The sequence below is a fragment of the Oreochromis niloticus genome, linkage group LG23 (assembly GCF_001858045.2).
Source record: "Oreochromis niloticus isolate F11D_XX linkage group LG23, O_niloticus_UMD_NMBU, whole genome shotgun sequence".
In the NCBI taxonomy this organism is placed as follows: Eukaryota; Metazoa; Chordata; class Actinopteri; order Cichliformes; family Cichlidae; genus Oreochromis; species Oreochromis niloticus.
Window position 1 is genome coordinate 2,026,743 of NC_031986.2, and position 16,989 is coordinate 2,043,731.

The following is a 16,989-nucleotide window of genomic DNA, read 5'->3' on the forward strand; positions in this document are numbered from 1 at the left end:
CCAGACAACAAAGTAAAGCTAGTTTTCGGCTACAAGTCCGACACGAACCCGACGTATTAGCCAGAGGTCCCTTTACTACTGTTCGGAGCCGCGGACCTGTTTTATATACGCGCGGAATAGTTTTCTATACGAGATCGCTGCAAAAAGTGCAGCCTTACCTAATGTCCACCTACTGTTACTTATTTTATATTAAGATTTAAACATCAAGTCGGTATTGGTATGGCGAGTATCCTTCAGTAATAGTAATAAGTCACACAGCAATAGTACATTCATGTAGTTGTAAACAGCATGATAATATATTAAGTAATCCAAAGTATTCAAAATATGTTACTCTCATTGAGTAACGTAACGGAATATGTTACAGAATACATTTTGGGGCATGTAATCTGTAGTGGAATACATTTTAAAAGTAACCTTCCCAACACTGGACGTCACTCACCGTCTGTATATTCTGCTAGAGTTGCTTCACTGAAATCATTGTTATGTCATAGAAAACACTCTCTGTGCACTAAGAGTTTATTGTCTGCCTGATTTATCAAAACAAAGCCTGAGCTGATAAGAAGAAGGGGAAAAAAAAAGAGTAAAACCACACAGGGGTTGCATTTTGTTAATTGTACAGCTTTATTGCTTCTTTAGTATGGACTTGAATTGTGAGCAGATATCCACTGAACAAAGCTTAGACTTCAGTACAGGATATATGTGAGACAGAGGCTTCAGAGGAAGAACAAGAATGGGAGAAACCAGGGCTCCTCTGCGATTTTAATATGTGGTACAGAACATGCAAGACATTTTTGTTTCAAGCTTAAAGCCAGCCCGTACCGTCAGAGTACTGCTCTGAAACATGCTGGGCCGTGTGAATGTCTCCAGATGACTTCTCTCTTTAAAAACTCCAGCCACCTCTTACTTGACTGCCTTGGCGGGCTGATTTTTGTTATACTTAAAACAATGATACTAATGAGTTAAGAAGTAACTATAGAAAGAGAAGCAGGGAAGACACAGATATCCTCTAAGGTAAGGGGGAAAGAAGAATTCCGGAGTCGTCCATCCCCGTTGATGCTGGTTATTTACGGGGCTGAGCTCCTTCAGTACCCCGGGTCAACCACCAGCACTTGGCCTCTAGGAGGAGGCGGCAGCGTTGGGCTTATCATCACGAGTCACGGGGATACTGCGCTCACTGCGGCCAGACTCGCTCCCTCCGGTGACCTTTGGTCCGGTCAGAGTCAGCAGACCGTCAGCTGACAAGGTGCAGGTGATGGATGATTGGTCAACGCTAGAGGGGAGGCGGTAACGGCGATGAAACTCACGGGAGATGTAACCGTGGTCGTCCTGAAAAACAGCAGTATTGATGCCATGAAGCCATTGTCAGTCCAGGGAAAGCTTCACTCTCACGAGAGAGTGAGCACACACTGCTTCCTGCTAACTGCTGAGGTTTTCAGACTTCAGAGTCAGAGACCAACCCAGGTCTATTAAGATGCGTGAGCCTGACAAACTGAGTGGCATCTTGGAATTTGGAGTGGAGTTGTTGTGAGACGGGATAAGATAGTACTGTGTGTTATATGTCTATTTAGTCTTTTCAGTCCAACATAACTTGTTTTTCCTCTTTTCATTTCCACTAATAATACAAAATAAAATGATAATGTCCAGGCTAGAGGGATGGGCACCTAGTCACACACCTATTGGCTGCTTTCAACCCATAACAACACTGAAGGCAACTTCACGTAATCAAATACATCTTATTACCCATCCTACGTATTACAGTGAACTTTCTTGCAGTCTAACATAAACAGGTTTGTATGTCTAACCACCGTGGTTAGTTACGTACATATGGCTTGTTGCTACATCTGTGATCAGTGATCTGACTAGTGTTGGAAAATTCCTCAGGAAGCCTTTATGCCCTATGAGTCTAACTCACTCACTCGTGGTGTGTGCATCACAGCAGAGAGGAGGACTACCTGTCTTTCTCCATGCTTGCCCTGGATCTCCACATAGTCGTCAGTGACTTTCACACTGAGCTCATCAGGAGAGAAGTGCTTGACATCCAAGTAGACTGTGAACTTATCCCTGTCAGATCTCACCTGAGGGAGACAGACAAACACAGAGAACATCTCTTGACCTTAACTTCTAAAACTTTAGGTCAGCAGCTTCATTTCTTCATTTCTCTCTACGTTGTATGGAGCATAGTAGATGTTAGCTTTCAGTCCAACTAAACTCAAGACTAACAAGTCCAACAAAATTCAGATTTTTATACATGTATGTATTAAACATGAGATGCACACACTCTATTCTCTAATAACCACAGAGTATGAGACTAAATCCATATTTTTTCGGTTACCTCTGAGATCCCAGAGTTGGAAAAATCCAAAACGTTGCGGAAGAGTGACTGTCTGTAATAGGGGCTGATGGTGGAGGCGGCGTAAGGGAAGAGGTCATAATCAAACATGCCCTCTCCAAAAAACTGGTCAAAGAGTCTGGCAGGGTAGACAGAGCCCAGGGCACGTCTGAACCAGGGGTGCTGGATGGCAATATCCATAGCAACTGAAGACAGTCTGGTCTACTTTGGCTTGGTGGGGAATCCAGCAGATGAAAAATGGAGATGAGGTAAGAATGGGAGAACGGTGGCGGTAGAAAGCAGTGACTGAAGAATGTTTTCAGAGTGCTTTGCTCCCCTCTCTACTGCTGCCTCCTCTTTATATACCTGAGAGCCAGAAAGAGAGGCTTTAGCCACGATCCCTCTGGAATGGCATTATCTCAGCATGGTGGGTTGGGCCCTGTCAGCAGAATCAGGGTTGAGGATGGGGGGGCACCACTAGGTCCAGTCCCTGCTGGGACCCAGCGGTACTCGCATCAGACACCCGGGGCTGCCAAAACAAACTGTGCTAGACGGAGAGGACGACGGGAGAGACAATGAGCTCAGGAAGCCAACTAAAGACACAGAGGGATTTCACCTGTGTGACAGTGCATCAGACACATACACACATATCTGTTCTGTCAGTCAGTCAGTGACATAATGCTGTGGCATTGTTCTGCCTGTGTGCTTGGATGACGGGCAGATTTAGAAACAATACAGTCCAGAGTCAATGGAACAACAGCTGACAGAGAAATGTGAAAAAGAAAGTGTGCCCTCTTTCAATTCCAGCATTTTACAATGAGAGCAAAATAAAACTGGTCTGGTCCTCAGCAGGTCTTAAAATGAGCTAAATACAATCTCATTGGAAGTATAATCAAAGGGACTGGATTAAGTGATCATCAGTAAATGTGAGCACCTGTATAACAGCAAAGGTTTTGACAGTCAGCATTCAGGTGTGTGTTAGCATCAGCAGTGATCTTAGAGAACTAATTATCACTGCCCATCAATCTGGGGAGGGCTAGAAGGCCTTTTCCAAACAAAAAGTCCAACATCTTATTCAGTGAAGACCGGTGGGTGGGGGGGGGTGTCCTAGCAAATTCATCCCAAGGTCGGACCATCAGTACTGAGAGAAACTGCAAAAAGCCAAGAGCTACATCTCTGTTGGGAAGCATTCATGTAACAAAGTGTTTTGCAGGTTACCTCTGTGGTGGCCATCTTGTTTTCCCAGTAAAAAGGTGGCCTGCCTCAATTGCAGCTCTTTTATAGGCCAGTCTGAATTGAGAAGGCGTGGTCTTTAGAGTATTTAAAGGGAGCAGGAAATGGATTGGGGGCCATTTTGAGAAGTTGCTGTCTGTATGTGCATGATATTGGCACGAGATAATAAAGCAATTACTTCAGTTAAGATAGTGTGAAGTCTAATGTTTCCCTCACCACGCATCCCGGCGTAACAATCTCATACTCTACAGTCCTCAATTAGCAGGTTAAAGTTCAAAAAAGTACAATCAGAAGAGGACTGAACAAATATGGCTTGTTTGAAGTGTTTCCAGGAGAAAGCCTCTTCTCTCTATAAAGAACATGGCAGCACAGCAAAACCTGTGCAACAATATCCTTTGGACAGACCAAAGTGCAGATGTTTGGCTGCGATTCAACACAGACACCTGTCAGCATGGTGAATGAGGGCTTGTTTGCAGCCACAGGACCTGTCCAACAACTAAAGCTTGGACAACGATGACCAAAGGAAAATGGGTCTATCTGATATCTCAGTGTTGGTGTTGAAGACAGAAAAAAAAAGCATTGCAATTGTTTAAATTATGCAGTATAACAAATATATTACCAAGTTAGGTTTATTGTCAGCCATATTTGGGTTACTCATGTTGATTAACATTAGCCAACTTCTTGGCTAATGCTAACTGAATGACCAGACCACAGCATTGGTCAGTCCTAGACCAACGTTATTATGATGCAGCATCAAGAGTGATGGTTAACTTTCAAAGGACTGGTCAGTAAGTTTTCTTTTTTGCTATTTGATTTACCTAATTTCTTTCTGTTCTATACAGTGCATAACAAATAAAGTAGTTTCATACAAATAAACCATTTGTGGTGTCGGTGCCATGTTGCAGAGCCATATATATAAATGGCAGATGAAGTTACTCAAACTGGGTCTATTCTGCACGAGGTGATATTCAAGGACCACGCAAAGTGCTCATAAACGAGAGGCCTCGTCTTGTGCAGCATAAGATAAGTTTGGGCAGAGCGACAGTTAAAGAAAGTGAGACTCACACAAACAGAGATTCAAATGACTTAAAAACATCAAGGGGTCTGGTCCCAGTGTATAAACTTTGAATTGTTCTACTGTAATAAATAAAGTTGTGTTGTGACAGAAGCCTTTACACAGAAATATACATTTTATCACAATAAAGCATACCTAAGTGTGAATTCTAATTTATAGCTAAGGGTCACTTCCCATGTCTGTTGTTTCTCCACCAGTGGCTTCCCGCTGCCTGAATGGATCTAATCCCACAGGGCTTTGGCCAGCGAGCACGGGGGCTTAGCCGCTCCATGCACCCACAGGCCAAGAGCAACTGGGCTGGGTAGCTGGGTTGGGATGTTTTGGGGGCAGTTTAGGCAGCTTGTTAGGGTTCAGGGTTGCTACCGGATGCAGATGTAGTTGCACTGGCTGCAGTTCAGCAAAGTCAGCATTCTGAGGGTTTTTTTCAATGGTTCAGATAATGCCCGTGTTCTCCATGTTTTCACAGCTCTGAAAAGCTGTTTTGGTCCACAACCTGGCAACTCATGCTCATATTCAAGACTTTTTCATAAGAAAGTAAAGTAAGTTGATCAGGACAAACACTTATGGTAACATAAATGTTTATATTTAGTTAAAAGCATCCCAAAGTCAACCTGCCATATACACTACTGGTCAAGAGTTTTAGAACGCCCCAATTTTTCCAGTTCTTCAAGTTGTTCAAGTCCAATGAACAGCTTAAATGGTACAAAGGTAAGTGGTGAAAAAAGGTAAGGTTAGGCAAAACCAAAAAATAATGTACATTTCTGAATTATACAAAAAGGCCTTTTTCAGAGACAACATGGGTTAACAGTTTAAATCTGTTTTGCAGCAATGGAGGTTGATCAAGCCTTGAAAGCTGGTGCTACTATTTCCTACAGGTGTTCCAACTTTTCTGGATTACTTCCCCCTCTGTCTGCATAAAAGCAGTGCTGGAACACACTGTGGTACCATACCCTAGTTGGACAGTATTGTACTGCAGAAAGTAGTGTTGGTACAAAAATGGCAAGAAAAAAGTAATTAACCATGGAAGAGAGACAGACCATCATAACACTTATAAATGTAGGTCTTTGCTACGGAGAAACTGCAAAGAAAGTCAAGGTGTCAGTGAGTACAGTTTCCTTCAGCATCCAAAGGCTCAGAAACAAACTGTGACAGGAAGAGGTCTGCAGACCCAAAGACACGACTGAATCAGAGGACAAGTTTCTGAGAGTTAACAGCTTGTGTGATCGGCGGCTCACAGGACAACAGCTTCAAGCAGCTTAATAGTGGTCGTAGTAAGCAAGTCTCAGTTTCAGCTGTGAAGAGAAGACTTCAAGCTGCAGGTTTGACAGGATGAGTTGCAGCAAGAAAGCCAGACATCAGAATAAGACAAAGAGGCTTGTCTGGTCCATGAAACACCACCATTGGACTACTGAAGACTGGAAGAAGGTTTTATGGACTGTATGTCTGTGAAGGTTCTCAGTCATCCAGGTCATCGTAGTCAAAGGAGTTTGCAAAGAAAAGCGTCTGGACTTCTTTGAGTTGCTTGAAGACGTTTCACCTCTCATCCTAGAAGCTTCTTCAGTTCTAAGGTCAAATGGCCGAGAGTCCCAGATTTAAACCCAGTGGGAGTATCCCCCCAAAGAGGGACAAAGGACCCCCTGGTGATCCTCTAATCACATGCGACAAGGTGTGAAAGTCAGATGGCCCAGGATGTGAGTGTGAGTGGGAAGAGGTGGCGGTTTACGACAGCAACTGTCTGCCATCTATAATCCAGTTTTGAGTTCCCTCCCCAGACGCCTTAACGCCCACTCACATCCTGGGCCATCTGACCTCAGGAATTCACATGACAAGGTGGGGCCAGGTTTCACAATGAGCTCACCCGAAACCCTGGCTGATTAGGTCCCACACCCGCTTCCACACCTTGGCTCATGTGATTAGAGGATCACCAGGGGGTCCTTTGTCCCTCTTTGGGGGGATACTCCCACTGGGTTTAAATCTGGGACTCTCGGCCATTTGACCTTAGAACTGAAGAAGCTTCTCGGATGAGAGGTGAAACGTCTTCAAGCAACTCAAAGAAGTCCAGACGCTTTTCTTTGCAAACTCCGTTTTATGGACTGATGAATCAAAGTTTGAAATCTTCGGTTCATCACGCAGGATCTCTGTAGGACATTGAGTAGGTGAAAGGATTATTAGAAATTATTAAAAATTAGATTAATAGATATTTAAGTTACATACTCTCTTCCCAGACATAAAAACATTTCCAGCAATTAAAATGTTTTGATGACAGGTCTTTAAAAATGAAATTAAACCTTTAAAAACACAGTGCATGTTTCTTTCTTGTCTTTAACATTTTCCATGTTTCAACCTGAGAACATTTTTTTCTCACTCTCACTGTGTGACACAAGTATTTAATTCAATTCATATAGTACCACATTACAACAATTTTATTCTAAGGGTAAGGCTCTTCAATAACATAGTGTGTTCTGCTGCCCCCTACTGGACTGTCATATTTTCTTTCTTATATACTATCAGAAAGTATTACTTTAATATATGAATAAGTATCCATTATCATTATTATTATTATTGTTATTGTTATTGTTATTATTATCTCATATGTTAAAATGTAAAAATGATCTCAGTGGACTCTGGTGGTTCTGACATCCGATTATTACATCCCACTGGGAAAATAACTGTCTCTGCTCTCAAAATGCATATCATGCATATTTTTATTATTCATCCACCTGAATAAGTGTGTTAGAGTCATGGCTGCTTTGACTGGCAGGTCTCCGGCCCAGGCAGCGGTACAATTTAAAAAAAAATCTTTCATTTCATAGAATTTTCCTTTTTTTTTTAAAATAGATATCGATACAGTGACCAAAACCGAATTAACATGTCTAACATAAAATGCCATGAAACACCTATAACTGTGAATAACTAAGGCATTTTTTTGTATTTCAAATAAAATACTGGTGACTGCCATCATCCTCCAGCAACCACTCACATTTAGTCAGGGAATACTGGTTCATTCCTTGTGTTAGGAGGCTTTTTAGGCTCGAATCAGAATCGGAATACTTTATTGATCCCAGAGGAAATTATGTGGTCACAGTTGCTCCTAAACAGTAATTCACTAAACTAAAGTAAATAATACACTGTACCTTAGAGTTACAAAATATAACAATATAGTTCTAATAAGTATAAATACATGTATCTATAAACATCCCAGTATATTAGGCATAATTAAATATATATGGCTGACACTGAGGTGCCTCTCTCATCATACTGTACTTTGTTATTTTCTCTGTAGAGGCTAAGGGCTGACTCATGTTGATCCTGACTCACCTTGATCCTAGCTCTGCTAGTAATTACCGACCTATTTCAAAATTGCCATTTTTAAGTAAATTACTTGAAAAAATTGTTGAAAATCAGTTCAGGTCTCTATTATGTAAATTACACATCCTTGACCCTTTTCAGTCTGGCTTTCAAAAGCAGCACTCTACAGAGACCGCTCTCCTAAGAGTCTATAATGATCTGTTAATGGCATCTGACGCAGGGAATTGTTCTGTGATCATCTTGCTTGATCTTAGTGCAGCCTTTGACACCATCGATCACAAAATCCTACTCAACAGGCTGAAGGTTTTGGCTGGTATATCTGGCTCTGCCCTAGACTGGTTTTCTTCCTACTTATCAGACAGGAGCTTTTCTGTTAGGACTGATAGGTTCACCTCTGACATTGCTGCCCTGACCTGTGGTGTCCCACAGGGTTCAGTTTTAGGTCCATTACTATTTTCTTTTTATATGCTTCCTTTAGCTGGTATCATTCAATCTTTTAGCGACCTGTCTTATCATTTTTATGCTGATGACATCCAGCTCCATATGTCCTTTAAGCCTCATCAGCTGGATAGGCTGTCCACCCTAGTCCAGTGCTTAACCCAGGTTTCTGATTGGCTTTCAAGCAACTACCTTGTCCTAAATACTAACAAAACCGAGACCATGATCATAGCTCCTCCTGAGCTACATTCTAAAATCAGTCAGGTTCTTGCCTCCTTCTGTCCATCTGTCAAGTCAAATATTCGAAATCTCGGAGTAATATTTGACTCTTCTCTGGGCCTCGACTCTCATGTAAAATCTTTGTCTCGTTCCTGTTTCTATCATTTAAGAAACATATCTAAACTGCGACATATGGTTTCCTCAGCTGAACTGCAAAAACTAATTCATGCATTTGTGTCATCACGCCTAGATTATTGTAATTCCCTGTTTACTAGCTTGGATAAATCATCTCTCTCTCACCTTCAGGCAATACAAAACGCAGCAGCCAGACTATTAACTCGTTCTACCAAGCGTGTTCACATCACTCCCATCTTATATTCTTTACATTGGCTCCCAATAGAGTTTAGAATTCGCTTTAAAATTCTTGTTTTAACATATAGAGCACTAAATGGCCCCAGATTATCTATCCAAGCTTCTTATAAAATACACTGCTGCTCATCATCTCCGCTCACAGACTCAGAGTCTCTTAGTTGTTCCCCGTACACGACTGAAGACAAAAGGGGACAGAGCCTTTCAGTCTGTTGCACCAAGGCTGTGGAACAGTTTACCACTACAGTTACGTTTGCTTGACTCTGTGGATTGTTTTAAAAAACAGTTAAAAACTTTTCTGTTTAAACAAGCCTTTTGTTGATCTCTTCATATTTTATATTTTTTACATTATTTACATTTGATCTTTTATATTGTGTACATTGTCTATCGATTTTATTGTTTATTTTAATATTTATGTACAGCGCTTTGTGATTGTCTATCTGCGAAAAGCGCTTAATAAATAAAGTTTACTTACTTACTTACTTACTCATGTTTTTGCTCAGTCCACAGGAGAGGACTGAGGACTCCTTTAAGTTTCTTGAAGATGTTTCACCTCTCATCTGAGAAGCTTCTTCAGTTCTAAGGGCAACTGGTGGTGAGTCCCAGATTTTTGAGCCCTATTGGGAGTTTCCCTAAGAGGGTCATGGACCCCCTATTGATCCTCTGTTTAATCACATGAGCCAAGGTGTAAAAATGGGCGTGGGTCACAATCAGCCAAGGTTTCAGGTGGACCCACTGTGAGACTTAGCCCCACCCTATCATGTGATTTACTGAGGTCAAATGGCCCAGGATGTGAGTGGGCGTTAAGGCGTCTGGGAAGGATCTCAAAACTGGATGGCAGACAGCTGGTGTTGTAAGCCCCGCCCTCTGTTCAAAGATGGTCGCTCACAGTGGACATAGATGGCTTCTTCCTCTTTCAAACCATCTTTGTCCAAAATGTGAACACTGGCATCCTTGAATGAGTGACCTTTGACCTTTAGATGCAGATGGACAGCCGAGTCTTCTCTTCTATGCTGTGCCATGTGTTTATGAAGTGGCAGTTTGGTCTCTCCAGTGCAGAGGTCTGAGCACTCCTCGCTGCACTGTACAGCATACACCACGTTGTTAAGTTTGTCTTTGGGATGAACCAGTTTTTAGATCAGATTATTGTCATTGCACAGTCATACTTGGTACTATTGTACAACAAAACTGAACATTTTGTCTGAGTGTGTGGCTGGGTCTGAAGCACACTGGGATGTTGTGCTTGGAGAAGACTCTTTCAATAACCTGCTACATAAAGGATGACAATATTGTTCTTCTGACTTGTACTTCCTCTGAGAGGGTGTATGCACTTGCTTTATCATAGTTCATCTTGTTTCTATTTCATGTTCAGTAGGTTTTTGTCCATGCTCCTCTTCTGTGCTAGCCACAGGTCTAGATGCTGAAGTTCAGTGGGATTGCATTATTTTCTTACTAGTGCTAAGTGGTAAGTAAGTCTCCCCAGCCAACACGAGACTGCAGCACATGGCAGATGAACTGTGTTGACAGTATTATGTATTAAAATGCATTTAGATTTGATTATTTTCAGGATTAACCCCCAATTCAGTCTCAGGAGCCTTTCGCACTGCATATCTGGAAAATGTCTGCTTGCAACTGGCAACAATGCACTGAAATAAAGAATCCCAACAGGTAAGATAGAGAATGTTAAGGTACCTTTAATAACTAGTTTCTACAAGGTTGATACCAAACAGTCCCATATATTGCTCAGTCTCACTCTTAAAATGAACATGTTTCACGGTAATAAGCATCACAGTTTATGTGTGAGAAACACTCTAACACCAAGAATAGTCATTTTATTATAGAGTTAACACACATAGTTAAGACACAGCCTCAATAGCAACACAATTTTATCTTATTGTTATTTCAAAAATGATCAAGAATCAATGACAGAATTCAGTGTTCACTCAATGAAATTTATTGATTTAACATACATTCTATTATTTATTGCCACCAATTCAAATTCCATGAGGTTGGATGATGATCAGAACCTACTTGGCGCCATATGTGTGACCTAATATTGGCGCATACATGTCTCCCAAATCAGACTCCTATCAAGGACGTGAAGTTTGGGACACACTGGTCGTTACACGTGTGTAGCAAATGTAATTCATGTACCGTAGGTCAAACTATGTACCTGCAGTACTGCCTGTATAGGTGGCGCTCTAGAGCCATTTGAAACTTCCATGTCCCGAACCAATAAAATACCTACATTTTCCAGACCAGACCTGACGTGTGTGCAGAATTCCCCGAGTTTCTGAACATGTTTAGGCTCTCTGAAAGCCCACTCATTTACTAACATTAGAAGCAGAGCAGAAACAGTCAGTGCTCTGATCAAACACTCAAATGATTACCAGCAGCCTCCCTCTAAGCTCAAAGCAAGCTCTTAACACACACCAGCCATTCTAAATCCCAGAAACACGAGACGTGTTTTATTACTTGCCCTCATCACAGTCATTCAATAGAGAGAGAGAGAGAGAGAGAGAGGGAGAGAAGGGGGGGGGGGGGTGCGAGCGCTCACAGCTGATTTCCGGCAACACGTTGCGTGAGTGGACGTTGCGGGAGGGGACAGGAGGACAGTTCTCACCTGCCGCACGCAACTTTTATCGTGTGCGTCTCAAGGACAGTTACGGTCCACGCCGGGTTGGTGTGTCACGCAGTGTGGAGGGTGGGACTGTAGTTTCGTGTAAACGCGCACCAAAATAAACCGTTGGGAACACAGCAGCAGCACCAGGAGCAGCGAGGACAGGAGCATTAATCCGGGTAAAAGCACGCAGGCCGCGCTGATCGCAGGGATGATGAGAGACTCGGAGCGGCCCGAGCTGGAAGACGTGGCCGAGGAGGACGACGTGATTGCTGGGCTGGAAAACTCCAGGAGCGCACAGGAGCCCGGCGTCTCTCAGGTGTGTGCTGCTCTCCTTCCATACTTACCGCGTACAGGAGCCGCTGCTGCAGGCTGCCAGCGCCTGTGTGAGGAAGGAAGCTTTCATCGGAAACAACAGATGTGTTTTGATTTTAGGTACCCAAACAGAAAGAGCTGAAGGGAGCTGAGCAGCAGCTGGCAGTATCCCAGATGGAGGCAGAGTTTGTGCAGCTGACCTTCAGGAAGCAGGTGTCTTACAGGTAGGAAGTCTCCAAACAGACCAGAGGAGTGAAAGTGGCAACGAAACACTGATCGTTCTCATGTTGTCTGCGTGCTGGGACATACTGTGGAAAGGCACAGTTACACTTTAACAAGAGGTGAAATGTTACCCAGAGTGAAGTGGTCAGGATTCCTTTCACCTGACCCTGACATGAACACTGTTCCAGCTTAAGACAGACAGATGAAGTTATATATGCTGTAAGGTGCAATATCAGGTGCAATGTAATCAGTGGTAGTGCACACTGAGTAAGAGGCTGAAGAAGAGACTGAGGTGAGCTTAGTGATTCTCTTCCTTGTGCTTTCACCAATAGCAAAAATCCTGATGATTATGACCATGAATATGACCTGGTGTGTTCTCAGTATAGATGTGATGGCAGGTAAATGGACTGGTTCTTTCACGGCTCATTCACCAATTCATACAAGCACTTTTTTTCGGTGCTTTCCAACATTCACACACATTCACACTCTGAATGGCTGAACGAGACTGAACCACCAACCTTCCAATTAATAGATGACCTGTTGTACCTCGGAGCTACAGCCACCTCCAACAGGTTTCCCAACTGAAACTATAAAGAGAAGATAATAAAAGCATGTGCACGACTTTGCTGCATACGAAACTGGCACATGCACCGATTGGTGTGACAGAAGAGGACACTATGGAGGCTGAAACAAGAAGTCTCATATCTGTGAGGCATACAAAATATGTGTATTTCCAGCAAGTGCTTTCAATAAAAGATTTACAGACATAACAGGCTTGAAAAATAGGAGGAATCAAAAAGATAAGCAGTAAAACTGATGAGTTGATTGGTTTGGAGAGCGCTACTGTAGGTGTAGGAGGACTGCTGTGTATGTATGTATGCCTCATTCGGTCTCTCACACTGTTCACAGCGGGAGAAGGGTGACCGTAAGGGCTCCATTAGTTCAACTCGCTGTGTTAGGATCAATGTTTGAATCCATTTCCTGGGTTACTAGGGTGACACCCTCTAACACAGCTAATGTGATTGGTCAGCTGAAAAGGAGCAACAATAGGAAAGTAATAAGTGAAGCTTGTAATCTAAAATCCATTTTACCATCTGATCCTGCTCTGTATTTACAGAAATGGCACCACACTGGGCTGTCACTGTCAACTGGATTGTCCTTTTTGTTTTCTCATCAATGAAATATGGCCCGTCTGTTGCCTTAGAAACTGTAGTTACGATCTGTTTGTCTTTAATTTGATTATTGGTCCTCATCTCCAGCCCTCCCTTTACCAGCTCTCCTCTCACTACTGCAGCTAAAAACGTGCACTTTTATTAAACGCTGAGCTGGTGCCCAGTGTTTCACTGGTCTCAGGTTGTGTTTTACTTTTTCCACCCCCCGATCAGGCCAGCATCGCTGACACACGCCGCTTGTACTCAGGGTCGTGTCGGCGAGGATAAACAGCAAGCGCTCCACGTGCCCCAGATGCACTGAGCAGGTCTGGGTGAGGAGAACCAAGTCAGATCTTCAAATACAGGAAGTGAAAGTATTTTTCCATCAGTCAGTGTCATGATAATGCACAGTGAATAGATGTCACGTGTGCTGCCTCCTTCATGCTCTCAGCAGCACCCCAGCCTGATAATAACTAGTGGGGCATGCTGTGAGCTACACCCGTGAAAAGGTGACTGCAGACATGTCTGACCTAATTTTCCTGATATGATTCTCAGTTCATGTGTCATAGCAGCCTGTTGCAGGTGACCCCAAAGCTAACATCCAGCGATGACCTGAGACGGTGGGCAGGCATTTGTTTCTCTGAAGCTCTCATGAGCTCTGGCTCTGCTGTCAGATATGAATGCTCTCCAACTTCCTTCAGATATTGACGGACTTGCTGTTGATGTATTTTGAGCAGGACTGCAAATAGGAATGATGAAAGTACTTGCAGGTACTTTATTGGACAGTTTTTAGCCTGTTCAATTTCTGCTGTTTCCCCTTCATTCTTTTTTCTCCTCTCTTTTTTATTTACAGTGATTGTCTGCTTAGTAAGAAGGTTTTTGTTTGGCTTTTAGGACTAGAGATGAATGATGTGCTTCTTACTCTTTTCAAAAGAAAGAAGTGGGACATGCATATGGAGTGGCTTTGAGCACAGCTGCAGCTGCTCTGCCTGGCTGTGCTGACTGAACCTGTGGCTGTGGATGTAGCTTCTGTTCAGGCTACACCTGCATGTGTGGTTGGATGTATGATGCTGTGCTGCAGAAACACTTTACTCCTGCTATTAATAGACGGTAGAGCATTGCTAACTCACATGGGATCTAAAACCTTTAGCAGATGTGTTAGCCGTGCGCCACAGGAGCTGAGAGGACAGTAACCCTCAGCGAGCCTCAGTGTACTGTACAAACATCATCTGCAGGCAGTATTACACCTGAAACATGGCATTTTGTCAGACTCTCTCATTTCTTGCAGCTGGTCTTTCATGTTAAAGGTGCCATCTACCATTAATATTGATAAACTGAAGGAAGACAGGTGGGTGTTTGTCATGATTTAGTTCAGAGTTCCTTGTGTTCCCTGTTGAATCTGCCTGAGGTTCTCACCACTGTCTGAATTCAGAGAAAAGCTTTCATGTTCTCCATCACTGCACTGAAGTTCTCAGTGAAACTGTTCATCAGCTGGTTTCTTATGTCACTGCCACCATGAGGCATAATCTCAGCATAATTTAGTATGGTCTGTAATCCACATGGGATTGTGTGTGTGTGGGGGGGGGCTGGCCTGGCTTTCAGCTCTCCTGACTCAGACGAGTTATGTAAGGATCATCTGTATCTGTTGCCTACAAAGTGTGTGTCGTTGTGTGTATAGTTCATGCTGTGAGAAAATCTACATAAAATTCGAGGGCAGCCGGAATTCCATTAGCTGTAACACAAGTGTGTGACATGAATTAACTCTACATGAAGCAGGAACGATCGGATACAGTATGCAGCGACAGCTCCTGAAAGGCTTCAGTGATTCGAGCTCCAGAGGCAGCGTGTTTCATTTTTGGTGCTATTGATTAAAATGGGTTCGTCCAAAGCGTCTGTTGTTATGTTGTTGTTTTTAGTGTCTCTGTGGCAGTATATGTTCATGCTGATGTTCGGTGCCTCACAGCTGTTAAAGTAGTGCTGTTGCACCATACAAAGCCTCAGCCTAGCATCCCTTTAACTTAGATTTTTCCGTCTGTAGTTTCATGTTTAATAGCCTGATGCAATTATGTTACAGGGAGATATCTGAATTATTTGCGCCGTATTTGCATTAATTATAATCAAATGGTTTTGCAGGGTGTAAAAATTGCAGAGAAGAACAAAACCTTGGTGCTGTGTTTTGCATGATGACGAAAACAGTGTTGCAACAGTTAGGAACATGTCAGGTGTGTGTGTCTGTGTTTGCATAAAACAGAATACGGCTTGCTGTCGTGTTTGTATTTCTAACCACAGGCTGACAATGGCAGTCAGTGACAACAGTGACTGCACATGGAAGTCAGGCCCGTGCACTCCACGCAGCTACAAACATACAGAAGCAGCTGGAAGGAAAGGACTGCACATATGTAGCAGATGCTGATAACAATCAGACTTTAGACACTGCTTTCCTTGTAAGGATGATAGTAATAGTCATTGGAATAAACTGTGTCTGTTCTGTAATTAGATGAACTTATTCTGTTTAAAGGATCGATAGTGAAACAGACGGGCAGATTGGTGCCACCCCCACAGCTCTTTATGTCCTTATCTCGTGAAACCTTCAGGAGGAAATATTGCTTTTCTGTACACAAGAAAGTAAATATAATTATGGATTTTAATTAGGACATGCTCCTGCCCCCGCCCCCCCCCCGGCCACCCTTTTTTTGTCGTGCTGTGGCTCTTCTGTAGCACCATTACGCGAAATGCTTTCTTCTGACACAAGCTAATAACCTGGGGCTGTGTTCATAAAGGACAAACAGCCGTGCATGGACAAACGACAAAAAACCAGCATCATGATTCCTTCCAGTGAAATTCAGCCCAGTGTTTACTGAAGGGGGAACATGCTGGAGCAGCATGTTCCCCCTGGAGCAGCATTTCCACAGAACAGGGAATGTGAATGCAAATTCACATTCCCTGTAAGTTATTTTGAAATGTGTGTATCAGTGGCCTAATATAGTACATTTGTTATCATTGATATGTGTGCTGTAGAGCTCTGTGCATGTTTACAGTCTGATGAGAAGCTGGTGGGTGTGAGAGCCTGGAGGAGAAGGGACCATCTGACAGAAGATTTCAGAGGCAGAGAAGGCAAACTGGTGAACGTCTTGAGGTGTGGCTCACTCTGTTAGCTGAAAACATGGAGCTGAGGCTATTCCAAGCAGGTGGAGAAGAATACTGAGCTGATGAAGGATATCTGGTTGGTTCGTCCAAGTCAGAACAACAACAAAAAAAAAAGTGGTTAAAAACAGACCGAGAAAAGAGAAAAGAGTTAAAGTTCAGGAACTGGGACTGACTGAATGAGCAGAGTGTGCTCTGGGACTATTTTTCCCCTTAGTCTGGTCAGTTTTTATTGCTTCAGCCACTAGCTGCAGCTACGCCTTTAGTTTGTAAATCTTCTCGTCATCCCTGGTATACAACGTTGTGGCAGCATGCTGATGTTCACGCTGATGTTTGTGAGCGGCACGCATTGGTGCATTAGCTGAGCCTGCTGAAGCAGGTGCAGCAAACAGCCGCTCATCTCTTGTCTCGCATCCTCAGCTGCATAAAACAAAAACTCTTCTTTGTAAGTGTGCAATAATAATCCATAAGGCACCATACAGATCTAGCATGGTGACTAGAGGTCTGTGGCTCCTTCTATTAGTGCTAGTTATTTATTATAGATCTGGCACTACCTATAAGCAGA

General features: G+C 43.0%; 2 protein-coding genes across 6 annotated transcripts in view; one reads left to right on the forward strand and one right to left on the reverse strand.

The window, feature by feature from the left end:
- Window positions 1–597: 597 nt before the first annotated feature.
- Window positions 598–3,713, reverse strand: cryaa (crystallin, alpha A). 5 transcript variants are annotated; one of them, XM_005459222.3, is made up of 4 exons: window positions 3,548–3,713; window positions 2,333–2,695; window positions 1,953–2,075; window positions 598–1,326 (listed from the first exon to the last, which is right to left on the reverse strand). In XM_005459222.3, exons 2-4 carry the CDS (start codon window positions 2,528–2,530, stop codon window positions 1,117–1,119), a joined length of 531 nt encoding a protein of 176 aa, XP_005459279.1. In that variant the 5' UTR covers window positions 2,531–2,695; window positions 3,548–3,713; the 3' UTR covers window positions 598–1,116. The 5 variants fall into 5 exon arrangements, with proteins under 5 accessions (XP_005459279.1, XP_013132684.1, XP_013132683.1 ...); XM_013277230.3 differs by having other exon boundaries at window positions 2,333–2,871; XM_013277229.3 differs by having other exon boundaries at window positions 2,333–2,876.
- A 7,822-nt stretch (window positions 3,714–11,535) lies between these two features.
- Window positions 11,536–16,989, forward strand: part of LOC100698887 (diacylglycerol kinase zeta) — a 101,703-nt gene continuing 96,249 nt past the window's right edge. Inside the window, exons 1-2 of the mRNA XM_025902740.1 lie at window positions 11,536–11,911; window positions 12,028–12,131. Coding sequence (XP_025758525.1) covers window positions 11,804–11,911; window positions 12,028–12,131 — 212 coding nt within the window. The 5' untranslated portion in view covers window positions 11,536–11,803. The remainder of the gene's footprint in view (window positions 11,912–12,027; window positions 12,132–16,989) is intronic.

Excerpts from the sequence above, each read along its gene's own strand:
- cryaa (XM_005459222.3), bottom strand. The coding sequence starts at position 2,530 with ATGGATATTGCCATCCAGCACCCCTGGTTCAGACGTGCCCTGGGCTCT. Across the intron at positions 2,076-2,332 it reads CCAACTCTGGGATCTCAGAG|GTGAGATCTGACAGGGATAA; the intron begins GTAACCGAAAAA and ends TGTCTCCCTCAG. Across the intron at positions 1,327-1,952 it reads GCAAGCATGGAGAAAGACAG|GACGACCACGGTTACATCTC; the intron begins GTAGTCCTCCTC and ends GCTGTTTTTCAG.